General features: G+C 46.1%; 1 protein-coding gene across 1 annotated transcript in view; it reads left to right on the forward strand.

The window, feature by feature from the left end:
* Positions 1–20212, forward strand: part of POLN (DNA polymerase nu) — a 139165-nt gene that overhangs the window by 12485 nt on the left and 106468 nt on the right. The window contains exons 3-6 of the mRNA XM_040419954.1: positions 2641–3051; positions 7673–7836; positions 9071–9174; positions 16620–16762. Coding sequence (XP_040275888.1) covers positions 2641–3051; positions 7673–7836; positions 9071–9174; positions 16620–16762 — 822 coding nt within the window. The remainder of the gene's footprint in view (positions 1–2640; positions 3052–7672; positions 7837–9070; positions 9175–16619; positions 16763–20212) is intronic.

The raw sequence follows: 20212 nt of genomic DNA on the forward strand, positions 1-20212 counted from the left end.
GCACACGACCGTATGTGTTTTGCGGTCCTCAAATTGCGGATCCGCAAAAAAAAAAAAAGGATGACATCCGTATGCCATCCGTTTTTTTTTTGCGGATCCATTGAAACAATGCCTAAAATGGACAAGAATAGGACATGTTCTATTTATTTTTTTTCAACCCCTCAGATGCCATGGTCAAATGTGACTACAACATCTGAGAGAGCAAAACCTGGAAGCACTACGCTTCACCACGCCTGTGAAAGGCCGGCTAAGGCGCCGATGCCTTTTACAGGTGTTTTCCAATTTAGGCCTGAAGGTGGCAGCACCACATTGAAATATACTCAATCGTATATTTGTGAATAGATAACATTCCATTGATAAATAGAAGTGGCAATCTAAGGATTGCATAATGTTAAGCCCTTGGGGGCCTAAGAGAAAGTAATAAATAACTATTTAAATTACCCTCCTTTCCCTAGAATAATAAAAAAATAAACAATAAAAAATTAAACATCATAGGTATCACTGTGTCCAAAAACACCCATACTATGAAAATATGAAATTTTTATCTCTTTTGATGAATGGCATAGCAGAAAAAAAAGCCAAAATAGCCAATTCACCATTTTTTTTCATTACTTCACGTGCCAAATTTTTTTAATAAAAAGTGATCAAAAAGTCATACATACTCCAAAATGGTATAAAAAACATACAAAATCTAACTAACTAAAAACTACAGATCGTCCCCCAAAAAATGACTCCTCATACAGCTCTGCAGACATAACTTTCAAAAAGTTATGTGGTCAGAATATGGCGATGAAAAGAAAAAAAACATAATTTTTTTTACAAAGTTTTTATTTTTTTCAGCATGAAAACAGAAGAAAAACTATATAAATGTGGTATCGCTGTAATTGTACTGACCCGGAGAATGAAGGTGACAGGTCATTTTCACTGCATAGTGAACACCGTAAAAACAAAGCCCATAAAACTGTTGCGGAATTGCATTTTTTTTTCCAATTCCACCCCATTTGGATTTTTCTTTTTCAGCTTTCAACTACATTGTACCATATGTAATAGAAAATGGTGCCATTAGAAAGTACAACTTATCCTGTAAAAAACAAGCCCTCATACATCTATGTGAACGGATAAAAAAAAAGTTATGGCTCTGGGAAGGCAAAAAAAAAACAAAAAACTGAAAATCGCCCAGTCCTGAAGGGGTTAAACAATGTTGAGGCACTTGCTAGAGTAGGACCTGAAAAAAGGCCACCAATATTCTGATCCCGAGAACTCCGTTTAAGGCTCCATTCACACGTCCGCAAAATGGGTCCGCATCCTTTCCACAATTTTGCGGAAAGGGTGCGGACCCATTCATTCTCTATGGGGACGGAATGTGCTGTCCGCATCCACATTTGCGGATCCGTACTTCCGCATCCGTGCTTCCGTTTCCGGAAAAAAATAGAACATGTCCTATTCTTGTCCGCAATTGCGGACAAGAACAGGCATATTCTATTATGTCGGCAATGTGCGGTCCGCAAAATGCGGAACGCACATTGCCGCTTTCCGTGTTTTGCGGATCCGTGTCTCCGTGTATCCGCAAAACACATTGCGGACGTGTGAATGGAGCCTAAGGCCTCTTTCACACTACCGTTTTTTTTTCTGTTTTGCGGTCCGTTTTTTGCGCTCCGTATACGGTCCGTATACGGAACCATTCATTTCAATGGTTCCGCAAAAAAAACGGAATGTGTTCCGTATGCATTCCGTTTCCGTATTTCCGTTTTTCCGTTCCGTTGAAAGATAGAACATGTCCTATATTTGGCCGCAAATCACGTTCCGTGGCTCCATTAAAGTCAATGGGTCCGCAAAAAAAACTGAACACATACGGAAATGCATCCGTATGTCTTCCGTTTCCGTTCTGTTTTTTTCTGAACCATCTATTGAAAATGTTATGCCCAGCCCAATTTTCTCTATGTAATTACTGTATACTGTATATGCCATACGGAAAAACGGAACGGAAAAACGGAACTGAAACGGAAACACAATGGAAATAAAAAATGGAAAAACGGATCCGTGAAAAACGGAACGCAAAACACTGAAATGGACATACTGTAGTGTGAAAGAGGCCTAAGGTTGAGTAAAAATTCTCTTTAAGGCCTCATGCACACGACCATTCCGTTTTTTGCGGTCCGCAAACCGCGGATCCGCAAAAAACAGAAGCCGCCTGTGTGCCTTTCGCAATTTGCAGAACGGAACGGGCGGCCCATTGCAGAAATGCCTATTTTTGTCCGCAAAACAGACAAGAATAGGACATGTTATATTTTTTTTGCGGGGCTACGGAACGGAGCAACGGATGCGGACAGCACACGGAGCGCTGTCTGCATCTTTTACAGTCCCTTTGAAGTGAATGGGTCCGCATCCGAGCCGCAAAAACTGCGGATCGGATGCGGACCAAAACAATGGTCATGTGCATGAGGCCTAAAGCAGATGTCCTTCATGGACATATGTTTTCAGTAGAATTTACAGTATATTACACATGGAAGACACATATCGTGTGACTGTAACCAGTCAGTTATATGTGACACCCCCTCCCCATAAGAATCTAGTAAAATTCTTTAAAAAACATGACACATTGCCCATATTAATGATGATATGTGTGTTTTTTGTTAATAGTCTGCTGATACTGAATTACCTCTGACGCTTCAAGTCACTTCAGCATCTCTGTCATCCAGGATTTTGGGTAGGAGAGATATTGCTGAAGATAACCCTCAACCTTTCATGAATATAGAGCAAGAGGACGGAGAAAGTGGCAGACAGAAGAAGAGACTGAATGCAACTTCAGAACGTCTGTCACGTGTGTCACATGAATTAAAAAGATACTTATCTGAAAAGCCAGCGATCAGTTCTCCACAATTTGAGGTTAAGAGAAAATGCACTGATATGTGTGATGGGATAAAGTTGTGGGAAGTTTGGTCTATGGATCAGGAGCAGCGAAGCAGATTACTGGATGAGACCGGGCAGGCTCAGACCATTGTACTGACCATGCTGTTTCAGAATGGATCGTCACAGCTTTGTCTATCTAAGGTCAGTTCCTGCCTCTTGTAATCCATATGATAAACTAGAAAAGCTACAATTTCTTGGGATTTTGTTGCACTAATGTCGCGCGACAATTTTTATAATGGCAGTCTATGGTGTCGCACTGCAACATGCTGCGACTGCGACACCATTAGAGATTGATTTTTCTGCGACTGTTGCGTCGCAGTCGCAGCATGTTGCATGTTGCAGTGCGACACCATAGACTGCCATTATAAAAATTGTCGCGCGACATTAATGCAACAAAATGTTGCGCTTCAAAGGTTGCAGTGTAGTTGTGCCCTATCTGTCGCGCGACTTATTGTCGTCGTGTAGACCTAGCCTAACTGTTGTGTGGTTGGAGTGGCTAGAGTAAGGCCTCATGCACACGACCGTATTTTTTTGCTGTCCGCAAAACGGGGTTCCGTTTTTCCGTGATCCGTGACCGTTTTTTCGTCCGTGGGTCTTCCTTGATTTTTGGAGGATCCACGGACATGAAAAAAAAGTCATTTTGGTGTCCGCCTGGCCGTGCGGAGCTAAACGGATCCGTCTTGAATTACAATGCAAGTCAATGGGGACGGATCCATTTGACGTTGACACAATATGGTGCAATTTCAAACTGATCCGTCCCCCATTGACTTTCAATGTAAAGTCAGGAGTTAATATACCATCGGATCGGAGTTTTCTCCAATCCGATGGTATATTTTAACTTGAAGCGTCCCCATCACCATGGGAACGCCTCTATGTTAGAATATACCGTCGGATTTGAGTTACATCGTGAAACTCAAATCCGACAGTATATTCTAACACAGAGGCGTTCCTATGGTGATGGGGACGCTTCAGGTTAGAATATACTAAAAGAACTGTGTACATGACTGCCCCCTGCTGCCTGGCAGGTGCTGCCAGGCAGCAGGGGGCAGCCTTCCCCCTGTAGTTAACACATTGGTGGCCAGTGTGGCCGGCCCCCCCTCCCTCCCCTGTAGTTAACTCATTGGTGGCCAGTGCGGCCGGCCCCCCCCCCTCCCCTGTAGTTAACTCATTGGTGGCCAGTGGGCCCCCCCCCTCCCCTGTAGTTAACTCGTTGGTGGCCAGTGGGCCCCCCCCTCCCTCCCCCTCCTAATTAAAATCTCCCCCTATCATTGGTGGCAGCGGAGTGTACCGATCGGAGTCCCAGTTTAATCGCTGGGGCTCCGATCGGTAACCATGGCAACCAGGACGCTACTGCAGTCCCGGTTGCCATGGTTACTTAGCAATTTGTAGAATCATTATACTTACCTGCGAGCTGCGATGGTCTGCGTCCGGTTGGGAGCTCCTCCTACTGGTAAGTGACAGGTCCGGCCGGGAGCTCCTCCTACTGATAAGTGACATGACCTGTCACTTACCAGTAGGAGGAGCTCCCGGCCGGACCTGTCACTTACCAGAAGGAGGAGCTCCCGACTGGACGCAGACATCGCAGCTCGCAGGTAAGTATAATGATTCTAAAAATTGCTAAGTAACCATGGCAACCGGGAATGCAGTAGCGTCCTGGTTGCCATGGTTACCGATCGGAGCCCCAGCGATTAAACTGGGACTCCGATCGGTACACTCCGCTGCCACCAATGATAGGGGGAGATTTTAATTAGGAGGGGGAGAGAGGGGAGAAGGCCCACTGGCCACCAACGAGTTAACTACAGGGGAGGGAGGGGGGGGGGCCCACTGGCCACCAACGAGTTAACTACAGGGGAGGGAGGGGGGGGGGCCCACTGGCCACCAACGAGTTAACTACAGGGGAGGGAGGGGGGCAGGCCGCACTGGCCACCAATGAGTTAACTACAGGGGAGGGGGGGGGGGGCCGGCCACACTGGCCACCAATGTGTTAACTACAGGGGGGGGGGGGCTGCCCCCTGCTGCCTGGCAGCACCCTCCAGGCAGCAGGGGGCAGTCATGTACACAGTTCTGTTAGTATATTCTAACCTGAAGCGTCCCCATCACCATGGGAACGCCTCTGTGTTAGAATATACTGTCGGTTCTGAGTTCTCACGAAGTGAAAACTCAGCTATGAAAAAGCTTTTATGCAGAAGGATCTTCGGATCCGTCTGTATAAAAACTAACCTACGGATCACGGACACGGATGCCAATCTTGTGTGCATCCGTGTTCTTTCACGGACCCATTGACTTGAATAGGTCCGTGAACCGTTGGTCGTGAAAAAAAATAGGACAGGTCATATTTTTTTTTCATGGCCAGGAAACACGGCTCACGGATGCGGCTGCAAAACGGTGCATTTTCAGATTTTTCCACGGACCCATTGAAAGTCAATGGGTCCGGGGAAAAAAATGGAAAACGGCACAACGGCCACGGGTGCACACAACGGTCGTGTGCATGAGGCCTTACTGTGGAAAGTTTGGACTGAGCAGAGTAATTTTATGGAGTGGGCAGAGTAACTGTGTGGAGTGTTTGGAGTAAGTAAAGATAGTAAACATTACACTAACCAATTGATTGATCAAATTTTAAAAGTGCACATGGCAAGCTTGATAGAGTGAGAAATGCATTTCAACTTTTATTTATTTATATAGCACATTTAATTGCAATGTTGTTGCCCAAAATGCTTCACAGTTACATTAAAACATTAGCAGCCGATTAGTGTAGGTGGGCTTGAAAATGAGGGAGTGGTGGCAGTTTAGAAATCATGTCCTGATTTTTCAGCTCGCTCTTTAGCTTTTGTCACTCTGCTGGCTGCTCACACACCTGGGTTCCTATGGCAACTCACTCTACAGCAAGGGCAGAGAAGAGCGGTTAAACACAAACTGCTCCAACTTGCTCACTTCACTGGCGGTTGCCATCTTCAAATGGTTGTAGTTTAAAAAATATAAATCCTACAGCGCAGAGCTTTATATTGTGAGAATCACAAGATCCGGACATTTTGATGCATAGTATGTCTCTGAAATATTAAAAATAAAGGCACAGTCACAGTTTAGATATTGTCCTTCAAATTTGAGGTGGCTAGAGTGGAGTTTCAATCAATGTCAATGGGCGGCGTGAGTTGCAAACAAATGGTCATATTGTGAACACTATCAGGACTATGGCTTAGCCGTGAACATTTTTAGTGGAAGCAGGGATAGCTGCACGTTTTGATATAAGATTTGTGTAGGTGGGCTTGAAAATGAGGGAGTGGTGGCAGTTTAGAAATCGGAGTGCTGTCTGCATGTTTTGCGACCCCATTGAAGTGAAAGGGTCCGCATCCGAGCTGCAAAAAATGTACATGCTCTTGGCAGTGTAATTTATGCAGATTTTCCACATGGATTTTTATGTGGATTTTTATGTGTTTCCGTGCTGAATCCAAACCAAAATCCACCTGTGTTATATGCAGGTTTTGTTGTAGATTTTAACGTGGATGAGCCCCCTGCAAAGGGTGTGATCTGCACATGTAGCAGATTTCAAAATCGGTAACGCAGGTCAATTTATGTGCACCATGTACAGGAGAGTTTGAAGGCCTCAGACCAAATTTTTTTGATACTGTATTAGGGCTCGTTCACATGAACGTGTGATGCCCGTTGCCGTATTGCGGACTGCATTTGCGGATCCGCAATACATGGGCATCGTTCCGTGGCCATTCCGTATCACGGATGCGGACCCATTCATTTCAATTGCTCTATCTTTTTGCGTAACGGAAGGATCGTGGACTTATTCAAGTGAATCCCCATGCGCCTGCCCCACGGACGGTGCCCGGGCATTTCAGACCGCAATTTGCGGTCCACAGCACAGGCACGGGCTTCACGTGTGAACGAGCCCTTAGGCCTCTTGCACACGAACGTGTGCGGCCCGCAAAATGCGGTCTGAAATGCACGAGCACAGAAGTACGGAACAGAAGTACGGGACGAAACCCCACGGAAGCACTTTGTAGTGCTTCCGTAGGGTTCCATTCCGTGCTTTCGTTCCGCACCATTCCGCATCCCCGGAGTGTATTGCAGATCCGCAAATGCGCTCCGCAATACGGCAACGGGCAGCACACATTTGTGTGCAAGAGACCTTACAGTGCAGTTTTGCCAGACAAAAATCAGCTGAGAAAATGCACATGTAATACACATATACACCTGTGCCTGTAGCATAATTCTTCATTTCTATTAAAGTTTTCTAGCTTGCAGTAGCATTACGGTAGTTAGCACACATTTCCTCTGTAATTCGTGTATTATATTTTTTATTTTCAATTAATTTAAAAGGGTTGTCCAAATTGAATAAAACCCCCTGGAGCAACAGTAAATGGGATAAAATAACATATTTCTCCTCCGCCTCTTCCAGCCTTGAGCCCTGGTCCTGCAGCACTGGCTTCATCTTCCAGGCTGCAGGCTGATGCCCAGTACACACCAGGTAACCATGCAGTTATAAGTGGCCTCAACAGTATATAGCACTTCTGAGGCCAGCAACTGGGTACAGCGATGTGGCGTTTACAGAATGTCACCAGCAGGGGGGTGCGGAGTGCGGTGCAAGAAGTGGCAGGGGAGATAAATGGTGAGTATGAGTTCTTTTGTTATTTTATCACTTTTACTGTTGCTGTGGGGATTTTATTTAACTTGGACAAACCCGTATAATTGTATCATTGCTAAATGTAATGAATAATTTCCTCTAAACAGTCTACATTTAAATATGTTCTCACAGGATGGAAATACACTAATGAATGGAATTCTACTATTAATTAAAAAGAAGAGTGACTTCGTACCTACTAATGCTGAACTATTTCACACCGACGATACTTACATTCATATGACTATAACAGATAATACCTTGGGGGAAAAAGGTCAGGCACAACATCACTTTTTAAGGTGAGCATGCAAGTTATTTCTAACCGTGAAACAGAATAATAAAAAACTTAAATGAACAGAAAGTTACTACAAGGCACTTACTAATGTGTTGTGATTGTCCATATTGCCTCCTTTGCTGGCTTCATTCATTTTTCCATTTTTTATTTCATTTTTCAATAGTTTCTAGGGGCTACCGCCACTGCTATAAATATGAAAACATTTTTTTTATCCAAAAGGTTTTATTTCTTTTTAAAAGTAGTAAAAGAAAAAAAAAATATATACAAATTTGGTATTGCTGGTATCATATTGACCTGCAGAATAAGGATGTCACGTAATTTGTACCCCTCATATGGCTATATGAACGGAAAATTAAAAAAGTTATGGCTAGAATGTGGGGAGGAAAAAATGAAAATGCAAAAAAGGAAAATGGGCCCGGCCCTTAATGGGGTATTCCCATCTCAGACAAAGTGGGCATATCGCTATACCAAGAACAGAGCCCTTAAAGTGGTGGAGGGCGCACTGCGGGCCCTCCATTCATTTCTATGGGGTTGCCGAAAATAGCTGTGTGCAGGCTCGACTATTTCCGTCAGCCCCATAGAAATGAATGGGAGCAGTGGCCGCACAAGCACGGTGCGCTCTCCCATTTACTTCTATGGGAAGAGCGCTAGAAGTGACCGGACCCAGGGAAACCCAGGATCCTCCAGCCACCACCTTCCCCGCTCCATTCTCGATATAGGTATCAGACAATGAGTTCATATCCTAGCATTATGCCCCCATTATCTCAGATGGGAATACCCCTTTAAGGGGTATAGTTGTCAGTCACTAATAGCTGTACATGGGAAGGTGTTACCAGTGATTGATAGCACATGGTGGCTGTACACAGGGGTGATCTTCAGTTCAGGAAAAGCAGAGATTTAAATTTATAAATTACATATCAATCTGCTCAGCTCCTCCTGCTGCCTGCAGATTGCATTGCATTTTCAGGTGACAGGTCCTCTTTAATTGAGTTATTTTACAAAGACAATGGTGCAAGTCTGTGCCGTAATGCAGCTTTAAATGACATCTATTCAAATGCTATGTGTTATCGACTCCCTGCTATGGCTCATTAATGAGGGTCCTCAGTGGGAAATCCACCCTGTGATGTTAACATATATTCAGACATTCCTTTTGTGAGACAATCCCTTTAAATAGTCAAATTAAATATACCTTATAAACTGAAACCTAATCTTCAGACACTGTGATATATTGTTTACAGAAGCGTGCTACTTCATATCTCGCAAAACGGAACTCCGGTTATTTGCTTCAATGCAAAGGATTTTCTTCGGACAATGTATGGGAAGTTTATGAACTGCAGAAATGGTAAGATACAGGGGACTGACAGAGCAGAGGTAGTAGTTATATTCAGGTCCTGGAGCCCGAGAGGTGCGGTGGTCCCTCTGCCACATAAAAAGAGAACAGTATTATAATTTGCACATAGATGTTGGAGACAGCTACAGATTGTGCATTAGGCAAATTTTTTTATGCCTTTTTGTTTGTCTTGAAAAAATGGAAAATCCAGCACATGCACTACGGATAAAATCCAATCTCTTTATTATGATCCTTTAAAATTCCATGAGCTGATCAGAAAGCTTTACGGTCTACGCGTTTCGACAATCTGTCTTATTCATGACCATACTGTGTAGCCACATTTTCTGGTTTAAAAAACCCTTCACCCACCTCAGACACTCCTCCATTACCATGTGTGAATAATCACCAAATTGGAATCAGAGGTGTGTCTGGTGACATCATAAAATACAAAACTATCAACAATCACATACAATCGTACAGAATATAAATCAACAATCACATACAATCGTACAGAATATAAATCAATTTCTCGCTGGTATCATTGGGGGACACAGGACCGTGGGTATAGCTTGCTGCTGCCACTAGGAGGCGACACTAGGCTGAAAAAAGACTTAGCTTCTCCCCTGCAGGCTATACCCCCTCCAGCCTGGAGATAGCATGTCAGTTATTAGCTTAGTGTCGTAGGAGGCAGACCTCCCTGCTTTATGCAGGGCGGCTTTCTTATTTGATTCTTTTTTATTTTATTTTATATTTTTCCTTTTAGGTTGGGAAACAGAGTTGCTCAGCCTCTCCGTTATCCTAGGGAGCAAGACCGGTGAGAAAATCCACTGCTTACCTCCCCACAGAAGAAAAAGGAGGACCAGGGCAGCCTCGCTCCCCTGCTTCCCATCAGCCAAGGGGTCACCTAGGTCCACCAAAGAAGAAGACCCTCCTGCCATGCCAGACTCCTGCCACTCCAGTGCCAGCAGCTGAGGAGGTGACCCTGCTGGAAAAGCTGACCTGCCGGTCCACTAGGGAGGGTGAAGAGAAGAGGAGGAAGATGGGGTGAGTACACAGGACTAGGTAAGTAGGTTAACCCTCTCCCTGCCTCCCTCTTTGGACAAGTACCGGGCTCCCTCTTCTCTCACTTCACCCCCACCACTTTTTCTTTGCCAGACGCCGGGCTCCATCTTTTGTGCCCAGGATTTCTGAGGGCATCCCTCCACTACCCCTCACTGCGCATAGGAGGTTAATGGCCACGTCCCACACTGCCGGACACAACGGGCGGCCGTCCGCGCTGCTGCGGCCCAGACCTTACTGCCAGCGTTATGCTCCACAACTTTAGCCCCCGGCTTTACGGCCTACTAGGCCGCAGCCCTCGTATGGTTATGTGAGGGGAAGGGGGGCGCGGTCTGGCGCGAATCCTTCCTGTCTGCCTCCCCTTCCCCAGTACCTCGCTGAGCCCCGCCCCCGGTCCTCCAGGAGGTTAACCCTTCATGACCAGCCACTGCATTGAGGCTGGCACATGATTATACTATCTGCAGTGCAAGGGATTGTATTACTGGGCATTTTAACACCTCCCTGCCTCTTAACCACTTGAGGCTGGGCATCCATTTTAAAATGAATAAATAAATATAATGAAAACTAAAGTGCATCCCGGATAGAGGAGTACCTCTGTGTTTTCCCAATCCACCTTCATGAGTTGTTTGATTGATGAGCACCGACTGCGCAGGTCTTTCCCACTCACCATCCGAGGTCGTGTGGTTGATAACCTCCGTCTGCGCACTCCAGTGGAGCATCTCCGGTCATTCCCAATCACCCTCCTGGGTCGCTTGGTTGATAGCTCTGCCTGCGCAATCTAATGGTGGACCCCCAGACCTTCCCAATCACCCTCCGAGGTCACTTGGTTGATAGCTCTGCCTGCGCAATCCAATAGAGGACCTCTGGACCTTCCCAATCACCCTCCGGGTTCGCTTGGTTGATAAGCACTGCCTGCGCAATCCGATGGAGGACCACTGAACCTTCCCAATCACCCTCCGAGGTTGCTTGGTTGAGAGCTCTGCCTGCGCAATCCAATGGAGGACCTCCGGACCTTCCCAATCACCCTCCGGGGTTGATTGGTTGATAAGCACTGCTTGCACACTCCAGTGGAGCATCTCCGGACCTTCCCACTCACCCTCCGGGGTCGTTTGGTTGATAAAGCACCACCTGCTCAGTCCAATGGAGGATCTCCGTACCTTCCCAATCCACCCTCCGGGGTCGTTTGGTTGATAAGACACCGCCTACGCAGTCCGGTAAGTGATCCTCTGGAAGTTCCCATTCCACCTCCCGGGTAGTTTGGTCGATAAATCCCACCAGGACAGTCTGCGGCTGCCATGGACAAGACTCTGAGAGTCAAGATTGCACACAAGCGGACCAGAGCACAAGCGCACCCCCAACCTTCCGCCCCAGGGTCATGCTCAGACGCACCCTTCCTCCCTGGGAAGGTTCTGTCCGAGGGGGTGGGGGGATCACTGATTCGGACTCTGTCATTACCCAGCGCAATCTTCCCAATCTGCCTTCACGGTAGACAGCTGTATTTGTCGTATACATTACTCCCTTCCTTAGGCGGAGTATTTGCACTATTTCTGGATACGGTACTTGCCTTAGACATTACCTCCTTCCATAGGTGGACTAACGGCACTAGCACTGACTTCAGCGCCGGCGGTAGGCGTTCCCCCTTCTGTAGGTGGTGGAATTGCAGTTCCACGGGTACCATACTTACCGTATGCATTAGCCTCTTCCATAGGTGGCGTTAGGGCACAGTGTTTCCCTTATGCATTACCCCTCTCTAGGTGCAGTAATTGCACTCTCACCGGCTACTAGACTCGCGATATGCATACCCTTTTCCTTAAGTGGCATAATCTCTCTGCCACTGGATTCAGTTCCTGCAGTATGCATCACCCCTTCCTTAGGAGGGGTACTTACACTTCCTCGAGATACAGTTCTTGCAGTATGCATTGTTCCCCGTTTTGGGCGGAATTGTTGCACTACCACTGAGGCAGTGCTCGACGTAGGCATTGTCAAACTCCATTGATGGGGTACTTCCAGTACCGTTGGATACAGTTCTGACGGTTGCGCTACCCCCTTCCTTGAGCGGAATGCTGCACTTCCACTGGAGGTTGTTTCTTTAGTCACATTGACATCTCCATGCTTACTGTTATTTTACCCTTTCGTTAGTGATCGCTAACGGGTGGATGACTAAGCATCTTGAGATGCTGCACCTCCACTGTGCCAGGGCTCTAGATGCTTTAGCTTCTTTTGGTGCCCTGGACTCTTCATCTGGTAACTATGGATACCTACAGTGGATACCGTGGCTATTTTCCCTTTGTGGCCTTTTTTCTTGCCGATACTGGTTTGGGCTTGAATATATCACCCTCTGTCCTCTCAGGGTGTTACCCGGCAACACGTCAGTATCCTAGAGACCACATCTCATTTGGTCATGGTATTTTTCCTCTACAATGTAAAGGGCGTACGCCTTTACACATAATATTGTGATTCCGCTCCGACGAGTCGAGGGTCGTACTGACTCTGTATTCTCTAGCTCCACTCCTCCTTATCTGGGAAAGTGGTTATGCTGACACTCTGGTTTAAGTTTTACAGTGTTCTCCTCCGCATGTGCACCTTTTACGCTGGTGCTAAGGGTCGTAGCCGTTGTAGTGGGCGTCCCCCCTCAGGTAGGGGTTCTTCCCTGACGCTAGCTTGGCGATTGCCCTTGTCTGGTGGGGTGTTTTAGGCTAGCTCTACTTACCTGGGGCAGTAGGGTTCCATGACTTATACTGCAAGTCCTCAGACCTTCCCCTCAGCATTGACAGGATATACTGTGACTACAATGATACGAGGGGGTCTTTGCGTTGTCTCAACATACTAGGGTTCTTCCTCCACAGCTCCTTCATTTGGTGGCGGTTTTTTCTAACGCCGCATTCGGTGGCCTTTGCCGTGTGGCCCCCTCCTCAGCTGGAATATGATGCTAGCCATAGTCTTGTGGTTCCCCTTGTATGGGTTCCTTCTTAGGCGGAGTATGGCACCGCCACTATCATCCCGTGGCTTCTTCTGTATAGTGCCAGTCCCAGATGGGGAATGAGCTTCTCTCCTTCCATCTTTTTCCTTCTCTGGCTCCGGGTTCACGGCCACCCCGCAAGCCTTGGTGGCTCCTACGTTACTACTTTTCCCTCATCTGCATTTGCACGTGGTATTGTTTCCGGTCCCGGCTGGTGGACTGTGACGCCTTCACACCCTCCTTCTACAGGTGAATTCTTCCTATTGATCCTGGGTGTGCTACCTGTATCTACAATTATCTCTTTTACGACATGAGTAATGTCTGTCAGATCAGTCCGATGGTGATCATACCTTTTTTCTACCCATTCCGTGGGTAGACTATGAGACTCACCACGCCAGGCGGAGCAGGGGCTCCTGTCATGCGTTACCACCGCTGATGGACGTTTCGTTTTCTATTTCTTCTTCCTCCTCGAACCGCTGGTTGCTTGTCTCTCCCTTTTATCTACCTGACCAGTAGCCATGCGTGGCGCTGCTCTGGACTCCCCTCATAATTTTTTTTCCTATCTGACCAGTGTTCCCTGGTACGGGTGGGGCGTTGGACGTCGTCATCGCGCTCTATCTAGCAGGGGTATTTCTCTTATCTTGGTCTAGTCGAAATAGTCGTCGAGCGGCGTTGCCACGCTGTCAATATATGGTCACTGACGGAGCTCCTCGCCGTCGGTGGTTCTCGCACCAGATTTACTCTACCTATCTCACATGTATTGGTTCCTTGGCCAGCGGTGGGCCGTGTCTGATTCAGGCATTTTTTCTCTGTGGGTTATCAACCAGCTTTTCAGTCTGCCCGCAAGCCTCTTCGGCTCTGGGGCATCGGTCTGCCAATCGACCGCTTCTGTGGAGCGTCTCTCTTTAGCAGGGGTGTATCCCGTGGCCTGGGTTTTTGGTTCTGCATCTAGAGTTAGGGCCAGCTACCTGGTTTCGTCCAGGCGACCGATGGGTCGTTTGGTGGCCTTTCAGTGAGGAACATGACCTCTCTCTATAAATCTTCTTCCCCTCTTTTTATTTCTGGGAAGGTGGCATTCCTGGGGGAAAGTTTTTTCCATCCAACGAATTTGGGAGTTAAGAGTGCCTTTTCTTGTACGTACATTTTTTTCTTGTCAGGAACTTGCATAAGGCAGTGCTCCGCCCATTACCTTCTTTTTTGCTGACTGTAGTCGCAGCCTTCCATGTCGACAGGACATTGTTTTCCCTTCTTTTTCCTTTTCCCTCGCACTCGAGAGAGTGTGCTCTCCATCAGGATGTATTCGAGCTCGGAGGTTTGCTTGTCCATGACTAGCTCTTTCCGCCGTGCAGATTTTTACCTGGTCATTCCTGGAGGTCCTTGGAAGGGCTCGATGGTCTCCAAGGGGTGTTCCAGGTGGATCCTTTGGCAGCTGCTTAGGCATTCCGCTCCTGGGGCAAGGCACTGCCCGGTGGAGTTTGGGACATCTGACCAGTGGTCAACTCTTTGTGAGATACATGTTTCACCCTGCATCAGCTTCGCGGTTGTATAAGGCAGCGCCTTGGTCTTCCTGGCGCGCGTTCACCAAGTTTTTTGCCAGGTGCTTCCTAGGCATCGCCAGTGCTGCTCCGGCCTGCCTGGTCTCGCAGGCAGTAGTGCATCAAGCATTCTCGAGGGTGTTACTCCATGGGCGTGGACTTTTTTCCCTCCCCGTGGACTGCTTTAGGACGTCCCACTGTCCTGTGTCCCCCAATGATACCAGCGAGAAAACTAGATTTTTGTGAAACTCACCTGTAAAATCTCTTTCTCGCGTAGTTCATTGGGGGACACAGCACCCACCCAGTATTTATTATTGTTGATAGGGATGTCTGGTTGCCGGTCGCGTGTTTAGCGGGTTCGCTTCCGCTGGTGTTTGTTGCATTCTCCTTTACTTGGCACATGTTTTCTACTGCTCCTACTGCTTGAGCACAAACTGACATGCTCTCTACAGGCTGGAGGGGGTATAGCCTGCAGGGGAGGAGCTAAGTCTTTTTTCAGCCAAGTGTTGCCTCCTAGTAGCAGCAGCAAGCTATTCCAACGGTCCTGTGTCCCCCAATGAACTACGCGAGAAAGAGATTTTACAGGTGAGTTTCACAAAAATCTCGTTATTCAAAGGTTCCATTTGGTTGCAGATAAAAATGTATCCATGCTCCCAGGCATTCTCCCAAGCTGCCTATACCAGACACAATGGGTCGTAACGGTGGAGGGAAAGTCTTTTTAAGTACCTTAGGGAGTGAGTGGAAAATTAGGATTACTGGTTTATTCACAAACAAATTGGCTCTAAGTTTCATATCCACAATATAACTAGTGAAACACCTTCTTCAAGATGTTTGGATAATGCTGAGACAAATTCTGTAGTGGGATCTGCCTTCAACTTTCTATATGTGGATGTATCCCCTAGCAACTCCTCATTGCATTTCAAATACAAACCTGCATCCGTCACCTTTATCAGATTTTTTAATAACCAAATCACTGTTGTACCGTAAATTATTGAGTTCTTTCCTCTCTAGTGTAGTGAGATTATCTCTCCGTACCCCATTTCTTTAAAAAAAAAAATCACTTTCTGGTCTAAGGCCACAAGGTCCATCTCAACAAGCTCCTGAAATTTATCTAAAGCGGGCACCCTAGAACTCACGGGGTAAAGGACTGGGTAAGGGTCCATTCACATGTCCGCAAATGGGTCTGCATTCGTTCCGCAATATCGGGAACGGGTGCGGACCCATTCATTTTCTATGGGGCCAGAAGAGATGCGGAGAGCACACTATGTGCTCCCGCATCCGCATTTCCGGAGCACGGCCGCAAACTTCCAATAGGCAGTTCTATGGGGGGTGCTTGCCGGGCGTATTGCGGATCCGCATTACACCACGGACATGTGAATGGACCCTTAGGGACTCTAAAACCCTGACAAATCAAAATGCCTCCTGACAGTAAGATTCCGTGCAAGCCTATTCACCTTTTGTTCGTCTTTTAGTCCATCATATGATTTACTCTATGTATCAGGTATGGTAGGTTGGACATACCATGTGTTCAGCCAGTTGCACAGGGACCCAGTAGACAATAGGACTTGCTCCTACCTTAATGTTTTTATGTTTGAGTTTTTCCCTCCCTGCCTTCCTGGAGCCATAACTTTTTTTTTTCCTGTTCACATAGCTGCACTTTCTAATGGCACCATTTAATATTGCATAAAATGTAGGGGGGGGGGGGGGGGGGGGGGGGATTCCAAATGGGGTGATGAAAACTAACCATTACGCCACAATCTAATATAGGTGTATTTCTGGATTATAAATAACCCCATTAGTGTTTACTTAGCATGTGTATTCTGAATGTGACAGTAGAATGTACATTGATTGTATATTGATGTACCTTATATTGATTGCTGCAACTTTTTTTTTTTTTTTCTCAGTGACACAAAGTTTTATCTTGGATCCAAGAATAGCAGCGTGGCTTTTAAATCCAGCTGACAGCGGTTCTTCCTTTGAAGATTTAGTGAAGAAACACTGTGCATGTTTGGACCTGGGTCCTACAGACAATGCTCCAGATACACTTGTTTGTATAGCAAATATTTCTGCTGTAGCCAGAAGTGAGGCTGGAGCTACACAGCGAACTTGGCTACAACACTCGTCACACAACCAAGGTTCACTGTGTAGCAGTACAACCATTGAACTGAATGGGGTCACAGTGCAACTTGAAAGTTGCCGCAACTCCAGAATTGCAAGAAAAACAAAACAACTATCTCTGGATTTTTTGCGATTCTAGGGTCATGGTAGTTTGCGAGTCACACTGCGATCCCATTCAGTTTATGGGCTGCACAGCCACACAGGGATCCTTGGTCGTGCGATGGCTTTCACAGCCAAGATCGCTGTGTAACCCCACCCTTATGACACGTCCGTGTCTGTGCTCAAATCCAGGTGGTCAGTAATGCATCCGTGAAGCTATCTGTGAAGGATCTGTGCTGGGTCCGTGTGTCCGTTTTTAGCTGTCCATGTTGCATCCATGTTTCACTGACACTGCACAGCTGAAAAAAAAATTTCAAAGCATCTCTTCTTAATGATCTGTGAAATATGGATGCAACGCCGATCGCATCCGTGGTTTTCACGGACCCATAGACTATAATGGACATGGTGGACGGACAAAATAGAGCATACATCCGTGCTGAAAACACTGACCCACGTACCGTGGTAAAACACTGATTTCTGAATACACACATTAAAATGAATGGGGACGTGTGCTGTCTGTGGAGAACACAAACAGCACACGTCCGTAAAACACTGACGTGTGAATGAGGCTTTAGGCAGTCTGCAAAAAATACGGATGACATCTGTGTGCATTCCGTATTTTGCAGAACAAAACCACTGGCCCTTCATAGAACAGTACTATCCTTGTCCGTAATGCGGACAAGAATAGGACAAGTTCTATCTTTTAGCGGAATGGATATACGGAAATACGGAAACGGAATGCACACAGAGTACCTTCTATTTTTTTGCGGACCCATTGAAATGAATGGTTCCATACACGCAAAAAAAAAACAGAACGGAAACAGAATGAAAATACGTTCATGTGCAAGAGGCCTTATAGATGAATCTTCACTTCACTATTGCATAGAGACAGCTCAGCTGACATATGTTTTTTGATCCTGCATGGTAAAGAAAGGTTCCACCTTTCAGATATTTCCTTTTTAGGTATAAACAGAAGTTCTCTGTTGCTTCTTTGCGCCCTTTTGGACAGGGTACATTGATACTACTGGGCACACAAGCACCATTGATATCCATGGATTATGCCTTGAGGTCATTCAGGCGTGAAACATATTCATCTGCTTATGACTACAGATCTAGAGACCTTGTGGGTGTTTTTATATCTTGCCCCCATCATCACTTCCTTTTCAGTCTGAAAGAGTTGAAAGCATATTTGCAGAAATACGTTTGTGAAGACTGTAGCATTGATAACGCAGGAGTAAGGTTTTACAGGAATAAATCTCCACTGCATTACTTTGAAAGCACATTGCATTACTGATTCTGTAGCGATCCTAGGTGAGAGTCCGTATTTTATATCCCTGATCTGTATTCACAATTCCACAGTTTGTTATTGGAAATAGTCGACAAGCTTGTTGACTGACATGTCCCTAGTGATCACCATCCTGCAGAATTAGGAATGCAGCTCTGGACTATAAGGCTGCGTTCACACGGGCGAGATTTCCGCGCGGGTGCAATGCGGTAGGTGAATGCATTGCACCCGCACTGAATCTGGACCCATTCATTTCTATGGGGCTGTTCAGATGAGCGATGATTTTCACGCATCACTTATGCGTTGCGTGAAAATCGCAGCATGCTCTATTTTGTGCGTTTTTCACGCAACGCAGGCCCCATAGAAGTGAATGGGGCTGCGTGAAAATCGCAAGCATCCGCAAGCAAGTGCGGATGCGGTGCGATTTTCACACACGGTTGCTAGGAGACGATTGGGATAGGGACCTGATCATTAGTATTTTCCCTTATAACATGGTTATAAGGGAAAATAATAGCATTCTAAATACAGAATGCTTAGTAAAATAGTGATGGAGGGATTAAAAAAAACAAACAAATAATTTAACTCACCTTAATCCACTTGTTCGCGCAGCCGGCATCTCTTCTGTCTTCATCTGTGAGGAATAGGACCTTTGATGACGTCACTGCGTTCAACACATGGTCCATGGTCCATCACATGATCCATCACCATGGATTCACACCATGGTGATGGATCATGTGATCGACCATGTGATGAACGCAGTGACGTCATCAAAGGTCCTATTCCTCACAGATGAAGACAGAAGAGATGCCGGCTGCGCGAACAAGTGGATAAAGGTGAGTTAATTTATATATTTTTATTTTTTAACCCCTCCAGCCCTATTGTACTATGCATTCTGTATTCAGAATGCTATTATTTTCCCTTATAACCATGTTATAAGGGGAAATAATACAATCTACAGAACCTTGAACCCAATCCTGAACTTCTGTGAAGAAGTTCGGGTCTGGGTACCACATTCAGTTTTTTATCACGCGTGTACAAAACACATTGCACCCGCGCGATAAAAACTGAACAACGGAACGCAATCGCAGTCAAAACTGACTGCAATTGCCTACCTACTCGCGCGCGTTTGCCGCAACACTTCCGGACCTTATCCGGACCTTATCCGGACACGCTCGTGTGAAAGAGGCCTAACAGTGAAGGGAGTTATAGTCACTGAAAAAGGTACATTGATAAGCATTTTAGCTTGGTACTGTCAGTGACCACAGTGAACTCTAGGATAAATTAAATCCACATATAAAAATATCCCTTTACTTCTCTCCTTTATCTCCCCCTCTTTATTGACCCTATTTTGTATCATGTTGGAATTACAGCATGACTTAAAGAGGTTGGAAATATTAAACTTACTAATATATGAGCCAGGTTTTCTCATTTTGTGAAGCTACTCCTCCTCTGCCATGCTCTGCCGGCCAGCGGTTCTCATCCATGGTTGCGTATTTAATATTTCCCTGCCTCCCACACAGTAGTAATAAGTAAACACATAGGGGGTCATTTATTAAGACCAGCATTTTAGATGCCGGTCTTCATAACCGCTATATCTGGCGGTTGATCCACCGAAGTTATGAAGAGGCGCCGGCCTCTACATAACTTCGGCGCATCCTGCGCTAGTCTAAATGTAAGACAGCTTCTTTGCTGGCTTACATTTAGACCATTTTATACGCCTAAAACAGGCATAGAAAATGATGACTGAGACGGGCCTACCGGCCTATAACCTTCCCCGCCACGTCCACTTTTTTTTAGACCTAGTGTGAGCGGGGAAAAGTCGCAATCTGCACCAGAAATACGTCTAATATAGGCGTGTTTCTGGATAATAAATGAGAACTGCTTTGTTGGCTGGATCTGAAGTCTTTACCTCTGAACTCCTGACAGCCCATTAACACTCATTTAAGCTAAATTGTAATCAAACTGATAAAAATGTAACTATAATGCGTTTTATGA

Source organism: Bufo bufo, chromosome 2, assembly GCF_905171765.1.
Source record: "Bufo bufo chromosome 2, aBufBuf1.1, whole genome shotgun sequence".
Lineage (NCBI taxonomy): Eukaryota > Metazoa > Chordata > Amphibia > Anura > Bufonidae > Bufo > Bufo bufo.